Here is a 17,781-nt window from a genome sequence, read left to right on the forward strand (position 1 = left end):
GTACTCATAAGTCCAGGCGAACAATGACTGAATGTAATTTTGGACAGAAAGGTCACACAGTAATTACCTCTCATCTGAGACCTGCCCAAAAAGTGGTGCTCAAATGTACCCATTTATATTCTATCTGTTTTCAGCAAATAGAGTATTGGAAGTTTCTGTGCCCTTCCTACATTGGTTTTTATTAACCTCTTAACTTTTGTTTTGATCAAAGTGTATCCCAAATGCACCAAACAAATAGCTTGTTAGTGCTAATTACTCCCAAGTACAAAGTACCTGTTTTGAATATTAGCCATCCCTTGACTATCACATTAAAGGCAAAGGTAAGCTGAAATAGCAGTACCAACTTAGCATATGTGAAAGGCATTCTAGGGGTATGGCTTTCACTTACAAGTGTCTTCCTGGAACATGTGTATTTAAGCCAAAGCTCTGATTAACAGGACCTCCTGAGTCTTGGAGCATCCTTCGCAGGTGGATGGGTATGTTAAATGCATGTCTTTTTAGCAAGGATGCAGAATTTATTAAAATCTAATGTCAAAGAAACCTGTGCATAGGTCACACCACAGACAATGCTGGCCTTTGGTTCTTCTTGGCTACACAAGTATCTATGTTCCTAAAGCAGTCAATTTTAAGGATGTTAGTTCTGAAAGGAGTAACTTCTTCATAGGAGACATGACTAGGAATAATGAGTTTATAAAGTGAGAGCATAACTTGTTTCCATGTTATATGTTTTCTAATGAGAGAGTTATTTGAACTTGGACTACAACAGGTCAGAATGGTTTTTAATGCAATAGATTCCTGTTTGAAATCTTTGGGCTTAAGAATCATGTTTGCAGCCCTAACAGTGCCTGTGTTTGTGTGGCACCCCAGAGCACTCTTAAAAGGATCTCAAGGAACCTCAGGATGCCACAGTACCTTGGTTGAGAATTGGCAGTCTATATACCATGCAGTATTTGAGTGTTCCAAGAATGCAGAACAACTTGGCACAGTATAGAAGTTTAAAATTTGGCCTGCAATCTCTAAAATTAGTGTGTTCTTTTCACATAGTAAGAGTAGGATTTGTATATACAAGATTCTTCTGACTTTCATGCTATAGTACGTAGGCTCCTTAAAGGAGTGCTTTAATGTGCTCTGTACACAAACCAAATTGTAGCCAGTCAGTCTCACTTCAGAGGGTTTCCTGTGAAGCCATCAGAGCAAGAAGCAGAACTTAAGAGGAAATTAACTTGCACCTGATGATGTAACAGCCCAGAAGTGAACCAGTGACATGATCAAGGGTGAGAATTATTGTTCTGAGATATCTAGATCAGAAAGATGGTGACACCCTAAGAGGAAGCCAGGTCTGACTATGCACATTAACATGTTAATTAGTCTTGAACTGCAATTAAAAGCATAATTTGAAACATAAAGGGATGCACTTGCAGCATTTAGCAGGATTGCAGGGAGCAAGTGATGTTTTGCAAGTCTGAATGGGTTCTCGGGGGCGGGGGTTCTGATATGAGAGAGAGAGAGAGCTGACTTGTGTGACAAGAAGGCAACTTGTGGGCTAATCCTGGGAGGGTGGTAGTGATTTCTACTGAAGCTGAAGTTATATCTTCTCTCATCTTCACATTGTTCCAGATAATTGGGACCCTGGAAGAGGTTCATATGCCACAGAATGGAATCAACCATCCTGGCATCACAGCGTTGGCCCAGGCCTTTGCTATAAACCCATTGCTGAAGATTATCAACTTAAATGACAACACCTTCACGGAGAAGGGAGCTTTGGCCATGGCAGAAGTGAGTTACTCTAAATAAATATTTGTCTTGGGTGTCTTTTGCTTCTGACTTCCTACCTTCCTGTATGTAAACAATGACAGCCACTTCTTGGTGGCCTGGGGCCTGATGTCATGGTGAAGTACAGTGAGAGAAGATGCTGTTTCCTGTTTGAGTAGTGTGAGCAGATGCTTGCTTTTACCCATCACACACTCCACTCTGATATGCATGTGCGTGGTCTACTTTTTAGACTCTGAAGACTCTCCGGCAGGTAGAAGTGATCAACTTTGGAGACTGCCTGGTGCGCTCGAAGGGTGCCATTGCTATTGCTGAAGCTGTCAAAGAAGGGCTCCATAAATTAAAGGTACCACCTTCTGTTACTCCACCTTAAGTTCTCTTCCCCAGACAACATGTCTTCCTCTTAGTGTTATTCCACAAACTATTGGACAGAACTGAAGTTCTCCTTCAGTAATGCTGGAAGAAACAATCTGTTTCGGTCCACTTTTCTGTCTCCCTACAACTGTGAACCATTTATTGGGAATGTTCTTGGGGTTCTGTTGACTGATTGAAGCTCATTGTTGGGGGGATGACAGCTGTCAGTTAAGTAATTTCTTGGCCAGTGAGTATTACTTGTTCCTTCCTGTTGTCCACGTTCCCTAGTAGAAATTACTCTGTGTACTCGCAAAGAAAATTGTCTATTTCTTTGCATCTTCTGACTATAGATGGCCACAGTGAAAACTGAGGCATCAGTCAAATAGCTTCCACCATCAATAAAAATGATCACTCTATAGAGAGAAGAAATTTTCCAAAAATATGGGTATGGTGCAGGCATTGTAGGGTATATGGACAGCAAAGGCTTGTTGCCAAATATCTGACTAGATGAGCAAAATGTTCCCTTCTGGCCTTAAATATGAATTAATCTTTGTAATATTTGGATCTTTGCTAATTTGTAAGGAATGAAAGAGCCAGTCTCCAGAAAGACCCAATGCTTGTGAAAATGATAAGCCTTCAAAGTCAGCAAGTAAAGACATAAAAGCAAAAATTCATTTGTTCCTATACTGGCGAGAAGTTTCTCTGATTCCTGCATATGAAATTTCAAGGTCATTTTAAATTAAATGGTCTTAGTCCTGAGAACTTCCCATTAGGATCTAATCTCTTTCCAGCATGCTCTATTATTGGGCAGGTTTGATGCTTACAGAATCTCTAAGGTGTCTCTTGCTCCTCAGGAACTGAACTTGTCCTTCTGTGAAATCAAACGAGATGCTGCCCTAGCTATTGCAGAGGCTACTGAAGACAAGTCAGAGTTGGAGAAACTGGATCTTAACGGTATGCAAGTGGTGAAGTTGAGAAGAATCCTACAGGACTGAAACACTATTTACCTGAATCAAAGATGACTTTAAGATCATTCCCCTAATAATTAGAACCCATACATGGAGAACTTATAACATTTTTGTTATTATCTTCCACATATAGATTGTAACTATTAGAGGGGTCTCTCTCTCTCTTTTTATTTGTCTTCTTCTTTCTCATCCCCAGCCACTGTAGTGGATTGGGGGGGTGGGAGGAGGAGAGGTAGCAGGTGAGTCAAGTGGCCTGACCCCTGCCCTTTGCCCCCCTCATCCTTGTGTTGGGTGTCTGTGTCCCCATGCCACTTGCTTCCTCTTCCACCCACCTGCCCATTACCACTTACCTCCAGTCATGGGTCCAACCCAGGGCACAGAGCACATGTTGGCACTGGGCCCTGCCTGGTCAGGCAGCTGTGGTTACAGCAATGACAGCAGCAGCTCCTGCTCCAACCTGGTCCTGGGACTGCCTTGATGGGGTGACAGTGGCTCTGGTTCCGACCCCAACCATGGGTTGGGGCCATTGCTAGAGCTGACTCTCTTTTTTTTTTTTTTAACTTTTTTTTATTATTATTTGAATCCAAGATAATGGGCTCTCCCCATGTTTAATGGTGGAAGGGTAGGGGGGAAAAAAATGTTGCCCTAAATGTTTATTCAAATCCATGGTACTACCAAAGGATTTGAAGTGATGAGAAGTGATTCCCTTATGTCAGAACCACCTGAAAACCCATTCAGATTTGCAAAGCATCACTTCCTGGGGTGCAAACTACTACTAAAACTGGGCTGTCCAACTCATAGGCCGCATAAATCTCCTGAAGGGTTAACATTTGAGCCCCTAGGCTCCCATCCCAGTCCGGGTGCTGCTTCTCTCACTGTTCCAGACATCACTGCTGGTGTCTCTGGGCTTCCCCCTCCCTTCTCTGGTTCCCACTGCCTTTCCTTACCCCTTGGGGGTGGGGCCAAGGGAGCCTGCATTTGGGTGGTTCAAGATGACCCATGGACCTTGCACGATGCAGGGCAGGGGTGTGGCACAATATAGTGGGAGCAGTTCCCTTTGTACATGTTGGGAGTGTGTGGCATGCAGGCACATGATTAAAATACAGTGAGGGAGGAGGGTGCCATCCACAGCGTTTTGAGGGTGCATGTGGTTCAGTGTGGCATAGAGCTGTGACCCTTCCCCCCCCCCAGCCTTTCTAAAGGAGAGTCCTAATCTAAAATACCAGTGCCTCTGTAGCTAAAGGACCTCATGAAGTTACTCAGCTGACTAAGCAAATAGTTCTTTCTTGAGTCAGGGCTTTAATGAGCTTAAACCTCTTGAGTCACAGCTTCAGTACCTGTTAGTCTGCTTATCTAGCTCAGAAGGTGTTGGGACTAAATTTAAGTATCATGCGAGTTTTAAGGATGAGACTGTAAGGTACAGTCCTGTCTGCTTTTATAGGTTGTTCTGATATTCACATACACTACTTGTAATGCTTAGAGGTTTGCTTTTGCTTTCACTTTTGTGGCCAAAGCTTCCTGCTCACTATGCAGTGCTGGGCTACTGTCTGCAGCTGCATTTCGGCGGTATTGAGCAACGTAGTTTAATTGGTCCATCATCATCCACTGTGAAAACTATTATAGAGGAATCCAGTTTTCATTACCCAAATCTGTTCTGGCCAATTTAAATCCTTATCTTTCAAATTCCCCTTGCAACTTGGATTCAGAAGTATTCTTCCCATCTCGCACCAATGCATAAACACCTGTTGCATTTCAGTTGCAGACAAGTCTGCCTTATGGGCTGTCTATAAGGTGTTTTGTTATAAAGGTGTTATAGATAACAGCTGCTTGGTTTCTTAATTAGAGAAATAGATCACATGTGGGAACTTCATTGAATGCTGGTGATATTTTTTTTGTGTGCATTTTAAATTGGCTTTCCTCCTTTTCTCATATCCTAGGTAACTGTCTGGGAGAAGAGGGCTGTGAGCAGCTTCAGGAGATCCTTGAAGGTTTCAACATGGCAGATGTGCTGGGATCCTTGAGGTAGGACCCAAGGAAAGATTATGGTAGAGGTCTGTTTGCAATTAAATAGCAGAGCTCTGATTCTTGCACCTTCCTTGCAAGTTCTTTAGAAATTAGCCTCTCCCAGTACTGTCGGAGGTCTGTCTTGGACTGTTCTCTCCTGTGCTCGCTACATGAGCAGGAACGCTGCAATTGCCATCCATGTACCCCACAACTTTCATAGATTTCATAGACATTGGGGCCGGAAGGGACCTCAGAAAATTGAGTCCAGCCCCCTGCCCCATGGGCAGGAAGTCAGCTGGGGTCGTAGGATCCCTGCAAGATAAGCATCCAAATTTCTCTTGAAGGCGTTCAATGTAGGTGCTTGAACCACCTCCAATGGCAGGCTATTCCAGACCTTGGGGGTTCAGACAGTAAAGAAATTCTTCCTTATGTCCAGCCTGAAATGGTCTTGGAGGAGTTTATAACTGTTCAACCTCATCATCCCTTGGGGTGCTCTGGTGAGCAAATGTTCCCCCAGATCCTGGTGAACACCCCTGATAAACTTATAGGCGGCCATCAGATCGCCCCTCAGCCTGGAAAAGCACTGGCTGAAGAGTCCCATAGCTCTCAGCCTCTCGTCATATGGTCTGCTTCCCTGACCTCTGATCATGCGCATGGCTCTTCTCTGGACTCTCTCAGGCTTCTCCACATCCTTTTTGAATTGTGGAGCCCAAAACTGGACACAGTACTCCAGCTGTGGCCTCACCAAGGCCGAGTACAATGGGAGAATGACATCCTGGGATTTGCTTGCGAAGCATCTATGGACGCAAACCAGCATTCTGCTTGCTTTACTAGCAGCAACATCACATTGAAGGGTCATGTTCGTCTTGTGGTCAGTCATGACCCCCAAGTCCCTTTCTTCCATAGTGCTAGTCAGCATAGCACTACTGATCCTATAAGAATGCTGCAGGTTTTTCCTCCCAAGGTGGAGAACCTTGCATTTTTTGGTGTTAAACACCATCAGGTTCTCGTCCACCCACTTCCTGAGTCTGTCAAAGTTGGCTTGGATTGCCCTCCTGTCCTCAGGTGTGGATGCTTTACCCCAAAGTTTGGTATCATCGGTGAACTTGACCAGTCTGCTTCTGATACCAATGTCTACATTGTTAACGAAGATGTTGAACAAAATAGATCCAAGGACAGAGCCTTGAAGGGACCCCACTGGTCACAGGACACCACAACAATTGACTTTCATCAACCACCACCCTCTGGGTCCGACCATGGAGCCAATCCCCAGCCAGCGGATCGTGGTGGACCCGAGGCCGCAGTTGGCCAGTTTTGCCAAGAGGTGATCATGGGATACCAGATCGAAGGCTTTTTTAAAGTCAAGCTATACGACGTTAATCTCCTCTCCCTTGTCCAGGTGATAGGTCACCTGGTCATAAAAGGAAATGAGATTGGTCAAGCAAGACCTTCTCGCAACAAACCTGTGTTGGCTATACCTCAGGATGTTGCCATAGGTCAGTCTGTTAAGAATGGCCTCTTTTATAATCTTTTTGAAGACCTTCCTCAGGGTAGAGGTCAGGCTGATGGGCCTGTAGTTTGCCAGATCCACTTTCCTCCCTTTTCTTGAAGATAGGCACCACATTGGCCTTCTTCCAGTCTTCTGGCACTTCACCAGAGAACCAGGAGTTCTCAAAGATCTGTGTCTGGGTCTGAGCTATGATCCTTGCCAGAAACTTGAGTACCCTGGGGTGTAAGCTGTCAGGGCCAGCTGACTTGAAGGTGTCCAACCTCTCAAGGTGTTCCTTCACGAGGTCAGCATTGATGGGGAGGTAAGGAATCTCCCTTACCTGGGCCTCCCTGTCCCAGAATGGGCAGGAGTGTCCCATGGGACTGGTGGAAGACTGACGCAAAGTACCCATTTAGTAGGTTGGCTTTTTCCTGGGCATCGGTTGTCAGTTGTCCCATCTAGTTTAGCAGGGGTCCAATGTTGCCCTTGCTTTTCCTCTGGCTCCACATGTATCTAAAAAAGGACTTTTTATTGTTCTTGATACTAGTGGCTAGTTGGAGTTCTGTTGCAATCTTGGCTTTCCTGGTTCGCTTCCTGCAGGTCTGGACCAGTGCAGAATATTCCTCCTTGGTGGTGGATCCTGTCCTCCATCCTTTGTAGGTCTTTCTTTTTAGACGCTGGAGGTCTGCTAGTTCCTTGCTGAGCTAAAAGGGCTGCTGTGCCCTTTTGCTGCCTTTTCTCTGAGACAGACTAGCCTTAGCGTGTGCATCTAGGATTGCTCCCTTGAGGAGCAACCACTCTTCCTGAACTTCCCTGTCCTTGGGGTCATGGTCCCTTAGGGCCTCACCAACAAGCTTTCTGAGCTTGTCAAAGTCAGCTTTCCTGAAGTCGACTTCCTTCTGTTTTGCTGACTGACTTGCCAGCTTTACGGCAGATGGTGAAGGTGATCAGCTCATGGTTGCTGTCGCCCAGCTTCCCTTCGATCATTAGGTCACTGATTAGGTTGTCCCCCATTGCCAGTACTAGGTCAAGCAGCGCTTTATCTCTTGTTGTCCCTTAAACTTCTTGCATCAGATACAAGTCATCCATGCACAAGAGGAAACTTTGCGACCGCTCAGATCTGGCTGCCGAGCGCTCTTCCCACGAGATGCCTGGGTAGTTGAAGTCTCCCATGACAACCATGGACTGGGAGCATGCAGCCTCAGCCAATTCCCTGGTGAACTCCTGGTCAAGTTCTTGTATTTTAGATGGGAGGTCTGTAGCAGACTCCCACCAGTGTGTCTCCTGTGCCGTGTTCCCCATGGATTTTAACCCAGAGGGTCTCCAGTTGCCCACCCTGGGCGCCAATGTTGGCTTACAGGGGGCTTTCCTTGATATAGAGAGCTACACCCCCGCCCCTTTTGTCCACTCGATCTCTCCTGTACAGGGTATAGCCATCTATACCTGTGGCCCAGTCATGGGTGGAGTCCCACTAGGTCTCCGTTATCCCTATGACATCATAATTATTTGTGTTAAACAGGAGGAACTTGTGCTCCTGCTTATTCCCCAAGCTTTATCTGAAGGTAATGCTGTAGGATTTGGATGAGAATAGTTTGACCTGTTCAACTCATACCCTGTCTGCCCACAAATGGTGCCTTTTCATAACAAACCTAAGGAGAGGGACCAACTCTTTTTTTTTTTTTTTTTTAGCTGCTTACAAAGGACTGTTGGATGGAACAACCCCCTCCCTACAGGTCCAAGGCCAGCTGGAAGAGATGACCTAAGCTTGCCAGGCTCTCTTACCTAGGGTTTTCCCAAACATGTCCTCTTTTTTGACCCCTGTGCTGCATCTGGGCAGGTTTTTAAAATAAGAAGAAATGTCCAGGTCTGGCTGGTCCAGGCTGGGAGCAGCAGGCAAGCTGATTGGCTGTTGGGGTCACATGCTCCCCACACTGGCTTTGGCAGGAGAGTGTGTGTGTGTGTGTGTGTGTGTGTGTGTGTGTGTGTAAGAGAGATCGGGCGCACACGCAATGCAGGAGCTGCTTGGTCTGGGCAGCAGCTGGTGGGGCGGGGGGGCGGAATGAGGAGCACCAGCAAGGGGTAGGGGGCAGGGTAGTACTGTTTGGGAGTGAGGGGCTTCAGCAGGGCTGGGGGTGGGCTGTGACTCATCAGTGAGGGCATGTCACTCCCCCCCCCCGGTGTTCTTGCTAAGGCTTGGAAACACCCTTAACTACTTTCTAATTACCTTTAAAAAATATTTCTGTGTTCCAGGAAGTCTCTTTATAGAGACCTCATCTTCATGTAAGCTCTTATCTTTAATCCACAGTGATGATGAAGGGGAGGATGAGGACGAGGAGGATGAGGACGAGGAGGATGAGGACGAGGAGGAGGAAGAGGAGCAGCCACAACAGTTGCAGGAGAGAGGGCAGGGAGAACAAGAATTGCTGCCTTCTAAGAAGATCCTTGATTCGCATGTAAACTAACTGAAGCTTAACTTTCACTTCCTCGCATAGGGGAAGGGAGGAGACAAGGTTCAGAATGGGGAGGATGTTTGGAATCTGAGAACCTGGCTGGAGTCCTTATGCCTTTAAGGACCTAGCAGCTCTCTGTTCATGGGTTTGTGGGGTGTAAAATACGGAAGGGTGGAAAATTGTTAATCGGAAGGGGGGGGGGAAAAAAAGCAGGAAAACAATGTCCTGGAACTGGCTAATCATAGTATTTGCTGCACAAGTTTCCCACAATTCTGACAGTGCAGCCACCCATCTCCATTATTTTCCAGTTGTGTGGGTTGTGGCTTTTTTTCTTGTCCCTAGTGTTCAAGTTCTGACCTGTAACACTCTTGCTTGTTCTAGCGGCATCCTTCCCTACAAAGTCATACATGCATGTAGCTGGACATGATTCCACAGAATGAACTGAGATCTGATCCTATGTTTCAGGGCTCCCCAGTGTCTTCTCCTCCAATAGATGTTGCCACATTCCTTGCTTTCCCATCTCCAGAGAAGCTGGTGCGGCTAGGGCCCAAGTGTTCTTTTTTGATAGCTCAGCAGGTAAGTAGGCCAGTGTCTTCAATGTGGCTGGTATCATAGGTGGTGGCTGTTCTGCTTAATCCTGGCAAGTGGTCTCTTCCATAAGCTTTACAATCCAGATATAAGTCCTCCTGTTGTCCAAATGGACATGGTGGAGAAATACTTCACTTGAGGTGGCACCTCTGGAGAAGCTGTAGTGCCACCAGATCAGGTCCACTTTTTGGCATAGCTTATGCATCATGATACAGCTGAGACTCCCTTGGTGTCCAGTCATTTGGAGGCTGCTGTTGCAATGTTCATTGCTTATGAAGTGACAGCACCTGTAATGGACTCAATGGCTCCTGATTTTCATCTCTTTCAGACAGATGCAGCTGATACAGAGAAGGTGGCTACAGCTTTCCTTAAGATCTCTTCTGTGTTTAAGGATGAAGCCCCAGTGAAAACCACTGTTCATGAGACAACAGGTAACTCAGTCTCTCCATCTGATGGGGGTTACTGTGGAGAGCCCAACCAGTAGCTGCAGCTTCTAAATTGCTCTAGTTTCCCTTTTAAGTTGTTTTTTCATCTTCCTCTTGTTCATCCTCCTGTTTTTCTAAGTCTGTTCTGTCCTCTTAATGTAAGTTGCCCTGAGCCTTTGTTGGGAAGAGCTTGGGTTTTATAAATCAAATAAATGGCACAACGGTAGCCATCCTGGACTACCATTTTATGGCAGCCCTGTCCCAATGATAGCCAGTGCTAGATATTTGAAAGAAAGACTGACATCCTGTTTTGAAAAGTGTAAAGGTGCAAAACCTCTGCCAGACCTTGGCTTATTCCTGAAAGTATAAGGAACAAAATCCATTTGAGCTCACCTTTTAATAGTGTTTCTCCATTTGACTCTTTTGGTGGACTCCCATTGTTTCTCCTAACAGCCAGTGGCAATGAATCCCATAGTTGAGTTGCACCTCATGTACAAGGAGATTATAATTTTAAAATGGATTAGATAACAAGTATCCCTTCCACTTTTGAGGCATTTGATGTTCCTTATACTAGTAACTTTGATATCTCATCTTCCTTGACAAATGGAATTGGAAAACTTCCCCCAAAAAGCATGGGACAGGGTGCTGAAGGTATGCATAGGGATACCATTCTTTGCAGGCCTTAGAAGAGCACTGGCCCAGTATACCTCATCCACACACTTCTTCTGGCACAGTTTGTAGACTGTATGAATCAATTGACTGAGGTTTCCATGAAATCCTTGCGGCTCCACTGGGATGCAGAGGTGCTTCTGCTCTTGGGCTGGGGAGGAAAATTATCTGTTGTTTTCATCCCTAAAAATCCACCAGCAGTATTCATTCCTATGCAAAAGGTACAGAAGGTTACCCTTTCAAGTAGCATCTCTTTAAACTCTTGTTACTAATGCACAATTAACAATGGACAACTAGCTTACACATATGGTATCTTGTGTGTACTTTAAATGCCCTTAGTTGCTGAAGCCATTTTGCCTCAGTGGCATAACCAAAATGGCCAGCTAGCCTTGTTCTGGAATAAACAGGAGATCCATACATGATTCTGAGCTCTGTCTTAGCTTCTGTGGGAACTGAAATCTAAAGTAAAACCAGTGGAAAATGTCCTGGTTGTCCAGAGATGCTTCATAACTATTCCCTTATCCATAGCTTCTCCTTGGAAGCTGAGATGGTGACTGGTTGATACAATAGTTTCTTGAGGATGAGACATCTGTCTTATTAACTGTTTTCCTCTGAGGATACCTGACATTGGCCCCACAGCTGTCCTACTTCAAAAAAAAAAAACCCAAGATGGACAAAGATCAGTGCCAAAAATGACTAGTTCTTTGTTCTCAAGACCATAAACCTATTCCCTGAAAATACCATCTGTTGATGGATTTGATTTCAGTCCAGTGGAAGTCTCTTTCTTGTATTTTTAAGGGCAAAATCCCTTCCCTCACTGAGTTGTGTACCCTCCAAGCTCATCAAGTTAAGGTTCTTGCCATATCTATGGCTTCAGTTATGGACTTTCCATAGGCCTCATAAAGCCTCAGTCCTGAGGACTAGAATCCATGTAACTTAGCTGTCTCTCCAGTTTGTTTTGAACTCTGAGAACCTGCGTGGAGACCACTTGCAAGAGCAGAGACTTATTTATATATATGTATTAAGGCAGTGGTCTCCAACCCTCTTAAGGTGAAGATCACTTTTTGAAGTAAAGGGCAACACAAGATCTACCACTCTTTCCTCTCTTTCCCCCCCCCCCCCCCTGCTTTACAGGTCAGTCTGGGGCAGGGTGCAGATCAAGGCCTTCATGGTGAGAGGTGTAGTGGGGCCCTGGCCAGGCCAGGGGAGGGTCAGAGCCTGGGCAGCTCACTTTGGAGGGAAGGAGGCAGCTTTTGCTGCTGCACACATCCTGGCAAAGGTCTAGGGGCATAAGCGGAGGAAGAAAAAATTATTTGGGGCTGAGCCCCCCAAATGAGTTGCAAGACTAAGCCATGAATAGCTTATTGGGGGAGGCAGGGGCACCTGGTACAGGGAGGAGAGGGTGGCTCCCCTCAACAGCATGCACCCCAGGAGGGCATGGGGGGGTGTGTGCCCCCAGATCTGCTTTGGGGGAGATGGGCTATGGGCTGGGGTCAGGGCTAAGCTGGGCTCTTCCCAGTGGGGGTTGGGGTGCTGGGCCGGGCTGCACTCAGTGCAGGTGGTAGTGGCACTGGAGGGGCTTGTGCTCGGTGCTGGGCCGGGCTGCACTTGGGTTGGGTAGGCTACAGCAAACTTTGGGGTAACTGCAGCCCCCCTGCCAGAAAGAGCCTGGCTTAGCCCCGGCCCCAGCCCATAGCTGAAGCCTGCCTCCCCCTGCACAGATCCAGGGGCACATAGCCCCCCATGCCCTCCTGGGGGTGCACGCAGTGGCAGGAGCCGCCCCCCATCCCTGTGCCAGACACCCCTGGACAAACCACTCACAGCTCTGTCCTGCACTTCAGCCCACTCCCACTCCCTCCACACCCCTGCTGCAGCTACCGGAAGCCCATGGCTGGGTTGCCTTGTCACCCTACCGCTGTCCTGTGTTTGGGAGGGCTAAGCCCCATTAGCCCCCATTCCCCCTCCCCACCAAATCTGTGTGGGGCAAGGAGACTGCCACTGCACACTGGGCTTTGCACCCTGAGCAGGCTATGATCAACTGTCAGAGGCTCCCCGATCGACCAGTCGATCGCGATCAACTGGTTGATGACCACTGTATTAAGGTATTGTATCAAAGCCTTCTAACTAGTCAAGGTCTTTTGTAGTCAGTAGCAAACTTGACCTAAAACCTGTAGCTAGGTCCCATTTCTGTGGCATTCCAGTGCTGTAAATAAGGAATTGAAGCAACTTCAATAAACTGAATGTAGCTGGGCCTGATTTTTGTGGTTGAAGAATAGCCACCGCAATATTCTGTGTTCTCTAACTCAGTACATGTATTTCATCCTAGATGCCTTAATGAGAAAAGCTTTCACTTCTGCCACTTTTAATTCTGACGCATTCATCACCAGCCTGCTAATCCACATGGGTCTGCTCAAGGTGAGAGGGCAGGAAGGGGTTAAAAGCAATGACAAGAGTTGTGTTTTTGTTTTCTGGTTGGATTGTGGGTAATCGTGTTGCCTTGGAGAAAGGAACATTAAAGCTCCTGTGCCTGCCTGGTGCCTAGGGACAATAGCACTCTGCAGAGATAACAGGGATTCCAAAGAACAGGATTCTGCTAGAGTGCAGGAGGTGGATTAGTTATGCCTAATTTACGTTCTATTTGGCCTGGCTTGTCTTTTTCAAGATCACATCTCTAAGGCAAGGAGGATCATGCAAACAGATCTATCTGCTGCCATACCGAAGCTTTTATAGAAACCCATAAAATGTTACACAAGTAGTTTGGTAGCTTTATAATGCTTATGAATCTCTTCTTTTTCATCTTCCTTGTATCTATAAAGACTGCTCTTAAGATTTTTCTTTTTTTTTATAAAGGACAGTATCAAACATAATAGAAATCTGATCAATTGGATTGAAACATTTAACAGTCTCCTCAATGCTTGCAAAGGAAGAATGTCTAGTGTATGGCTACACAGGAGAGAACCTCTTGGCAAGGTTGCTATGTAATAATCTGCAACAAGATGGTTAACAACATTAGGATAAGCACAGAGGATTTGCTGAGGTGAATTTAGGATGGGTAGGGCTTTCTGCTTGTAAGCTAAAAGTGGTACTCTTTAATGTCATCTACAGACCTAAAGCTTCTAGCCCCTGGAACTAGGAAGTTTAATGAGGGACATTTTTTCCTAGAGCCTAGGGGCAGGGAAAAAGTCAACAAATCCATGAAATACCACAATCAGTAAACCTTTCACAGCATGTTTCTATCTGCATGCCTTCCTGGAGTTTTCCCTTTGCTTAGGGGAACAGTGTTGACAAGCTGGGAACTGAGAAGCATCTTAAAAATGTATTTCTCTGGCACTCCCACATGGGAGTACAGTGCTAACTAATCCCTGTCCATAACTGCTGACTGGCAGCTGCAGAACCCTATCTAGTTTTGTAGTCCTCTGCTTCGTGGGACATCTTGTTCTAGTCTTCCTGTTTTCTGCCCCCTGTCCCTAATTACTACAGATGTTGAACAACTTGAAGATGTTCTGCCCCCTATCTCATTTGACTTCCTTTAGAATCCTAGACCAACTTACTAGGGGAGCAGAGCTAGCAAGACTGTCATTCACTGTTGGCCAAACCCTTTTCTGGCTTGTGGGCATGTAACCTATTTAGGGTGGTGTGCCTATCCATTAATAGGGAATTTGTGTCTGTGTTTTTGAGTATCTTTCTCATACTTTATACATGAGGCAATAGCTGGACCTGTTCAAATGCAATTCATTTTTAATGCAGTCAAGGGCAAAGTTATACATCTAACAACAAACGATACAGGTTGTGGCAGGAGGGGTTGTAGCCTGGAAAGCAGCGACTAAAAATAGTTTAGGGTCCTGGGAACAAACAACTTGGCATCATGCTAGGAGGGAAAAGAAGTTAATGAAATAATTAAGTAACAGAGGTAAAGACTTACTTTCTGCCTCCAAATGCTGAGACTAGTACTGAGATGCTGTTTTCTGTTCACACTCAAAGGGATTCGGAGGAACTGGAGATGGCACAGAAAAGGGCCACAATGTTTTGAAGGGATAGAGGAAAGACTTCAGTGAAAGATTTAAGGAGTTCAGTCTGGTTATCTTATCAAAGATTTGAGGGTTCTTCACTGGCATGCAAGCTCTTTGTGAAAGGGTACACAGAGCACTAAGGGGTTCTTTAATCCAGCATAGAAAGGTGTAACAAGAACCAGTGGCTGGAAGCTAAAGCCAGACAGGCCCAAATGAAAAACAAATGCTTTATTTCTAAATAACAAGGAGAGGGTGACTTCCCCAAGGGAGAGGCAGATTCTCTATTTCATTGCCAACTGAAATCTGGAGTCCTTGATTTTTTTTTATTTTTTTTTTTTTTAAAGCTCCTCTTCCAAACACAAGCCACCAGATTCAGTGTAGGGCTGACCTGTGATAGATACAGGTGGCTGAACTGGATGATCAGATGGTCTCTTCTAAGCTCCAAGAAGTAGTTATGTGGGGGATCTAAAAACAGTATACTGTGGGTAGAGAGGGTGCAGAAGGGATTAACTGCATCTTCTGACAGACCCTCAGGAGCTGTTGCTTTCCCACTCAACTGGAGTGAGTATCTTGGCACGGGATCTCTGGGAAAGAAAATCCTGGAGGAAATGTACGTGTACACGTATTAATCTTCCCCACACCCAAGCTCATAAGACAGCTTGAATTAGGACAGACAGGAGTCTTGGTGCTTGCATGTTTGACATGCAGACTTTGGGAGAAATGGGAGGGGAGGGCGTGGGGGACTGACTCGTCCTAAAGAACATGGTGTGCATACTGCAGTAGGCAGCTCTCCCTTTTATAGCAGATGGAAACTTCAGTTCAACATATATAGAAAAAATTATGCTGTCTGTCATGGGCATCAGCTTCTGCATCTTGGAAGTCCTCTGTTTACATCAACCAGAGTAAAATTTCTTGCTTTTGTTTAGCATTTGTCTGGTAGCAAAGGAGGTGAATGACTTTTCCTTTTGAGGTATCTGCTGTTGTCTGACCAGCCAAGATGGAGAATGAGAAAAAGCAGGGACTCAAAGGCACTTAGTGGGACAGTTCTGCATGACTGACTTTTTGTTCATCTTTACCTCTGCCTCCACAGAGTGAAGAGAAGATAAAGACTGTTCCAAGCCTATATGGCCCACTTATGACTCTGAACCATGTGGTCCAACAGGACTATTTTCCCAAATCCCTGGCGCCAGTTCTCCTGGCCTTTGTGACAAAGTGAGTATTACGTCTAGCTAGTAGGCATTAATGTTTAGAAGCCTGCATATAGATTAATAAATATGTGCATTTCCTTCCATCACAACCCCTTGTGTACTATGGTTCTGACCTTACGTAGCCTTGTGGTTATAAAGATAATATCAAATATGTATGGAATGGAATTCATGCCCATCTCACTGTAGCGAGATGTGAAGTGCCTTGATCAACTTGTTTAGTTCCATGTAGGCACTGCAGTTCAGCTGTGGAGTTTGAGATGTTTCTAGAGTTCAGCATTTCTTTTCAAGAACTTTGTTTTTGCTGCTGGGTGCACAGCACTTTGTTTGTCTCTACGCCTTGCTGGGTTATGCTTGCAACTTCCTTTCTTGACTCCTTTCCTTAAAAGGGAAATAGAACATAACACATTTCCTTCACTGTTCTTCTAGAACCAAGTAGAAGGGAGTCAAAGCTCCAGTCCAGTCTGCAGTCAAAAGTGCTAGTTCAGCAGTCCCACAGATTTTTCCGCAGGGGAGCACTTGTTTTGGATTCCAGCCTTGTATAGTCTTTGGGAACTTTCTGAAGCCAGCCCAGGTATAGCTTCTAGAGTGGGTGAAGCACTGGCTGCTTGGACTCTTAAGACCTGGCCATTTGCTCCATGATATCTCTTCCTTGCCTCCCCCAACCTTCCCCTTCCACCCACACATACACATTGCTTTATCTGCAGCCCTCCCTCAGAGATCTACTTTCTGGCTAGAGAGGGACTTTCTGGCTAGTCCTAGAGAGGGACTTTACCTCTTTTGAAGAGAATGGAGTGCATCTGAAGTCCAAATCAGTAAGGCACTTGGCTCTTAAAACTACCCTTTATTGGTCTACAGCAGATGGGTTCTCCTCCAAAGCCTATGCAGTTTATCAAGGTCTTGATAGACTGGAAAGCTAGGCTGGCACTAACAGGATGAAGTTGAGTGCTGACAAATGCCAGGTGCTATATTTCAAGAAGAATAATCAAAACATCCAAATACAAGATAGGTGACACTTGGCTAGGTGGCAGAACTACCAGGAAGGATCTAGGAGTCTTGGTGGATCATAGATGCAGAAGGTGATAGTGTCTCTCTTTACACAGCACTGGACAGACCTCATCTAGAGTATTGTGTGTGGCTTTTGGGCTTCACATCTTAAGAAGAAGCAGATCCTGTGTGTTTTATAAAGAGTGGGTATGGGAGTAGTAACCAGTGCTGCAGGGGTGTTTGCATCTGCAACTCCCTGCCTCCTCCCTCCCCTGCTGCCCATCTGGGTGGGCAGACCATGACCTGAGAGCAGCAGCTGAAGACTCAAGTCCTGAAGAAAATAAAACATTCTTCCCCATCCCACTTCCCCTCCATGCTCAGAGGCACCTCTTCTTTCCCCCGCCTGCTGCTCCTGTCCACCCTGTCCTTAAGGGAGGCGGGGAGCTCTTGTTCCACTCCAGGTGGGCTGTATGGGGGCTGGACTCAACCTGGGATACTGGTGGTGGGTGGGCAGACTTTTCTTCTCCATTGCTGCTCCCTTCAGGTATTTTCTCCCCACCCCCCAGTCTGGGAGCTGGCACAGGGAAGAGGAACCTGTCTGCCTACTGCCACCATTGCAGGCTGAACCCAGCCCTGCACAGCCTGGCTAGAGTGGGACAGGAGCTCCCCTCACTCCCAGGACAGAAAGGACACTGGCAGTGACAGGGGAGGGGACATGCCTCTGACTGCAGGGGGGAAGGTAGAAAGGGAATTCTTATATTCAGGATTTAAAGTCCCCTGGCTGCTGCTCCTGCCACGTGATTAGAAGGTGAGAGTCAGTCTTGCCACTGCACCCCTTTCTAGATCAGGCTCTGGGCACAAA

The 17,781-nt window shown here is 46.1% G+C and overlaps 1 protein-coding gene across 2 annotated transcripts in view; it reads left to right on the plus strand.

The window, feature by feature from the left end:
• The window catches only part of RANGAP1 (Ran GTPase activating protein 1), a 35,736-nt gene that overhangs the window by 7,368 nt on the left and 10,587 nt on the right, over positions 1-17,781 (plus strand). For both annotated transcript variants that reach the window (XM_059726360.1, XM_019489595.2), the window contains exons 7-15: positions 1,618-1,776; positions 2,003-2,116; positions 2,979-3,078; positions 5,030-5,114; positions 8,891-9,038; positions 9,501-9,611; positions 9,952-10,054; positions 13,044-13,132; positions 15,818-15,939. In XM_059726360.1, the coding sequence (XP_059582343.1) occupies positions 1,618-1,776; positions 2,003-2,116; positions 2,979-3,078; positions 5,030-5,114; positions 8,891-9,038; positions 9,501-9,611; positions 9,952-10,054; positions 13,044-13,132; positions 15,818-15,939 (1,031 nt within the window). The remainder of the gene's footprint in view (positions 1-1,617; positions 1,777-2,002; positions 2,117-2,978; positions 3,079-5,029; positions 5,115-8,890; positions 9,039-9,500; positions 9,612-9,951; positions 10,055-13,043; positions 13,133-15,817; positions 15,940-17,781) is intronic.

Source organism: Alligator mississippiensis, chromosome 4 (genome assembly GCF_030867095.1).
Source record: "Alligator mississippiensis isolate rAllMis1 chromosome 4, rAllMis1, whole genome shotgun sequence".
Classification (NCBI taxonomy): domain Eukaryota; kingdom Metazoa; phylum Chordata; order Crocodylia; family Alligatoridae; genus Alligator; species Alligator mississippiensis.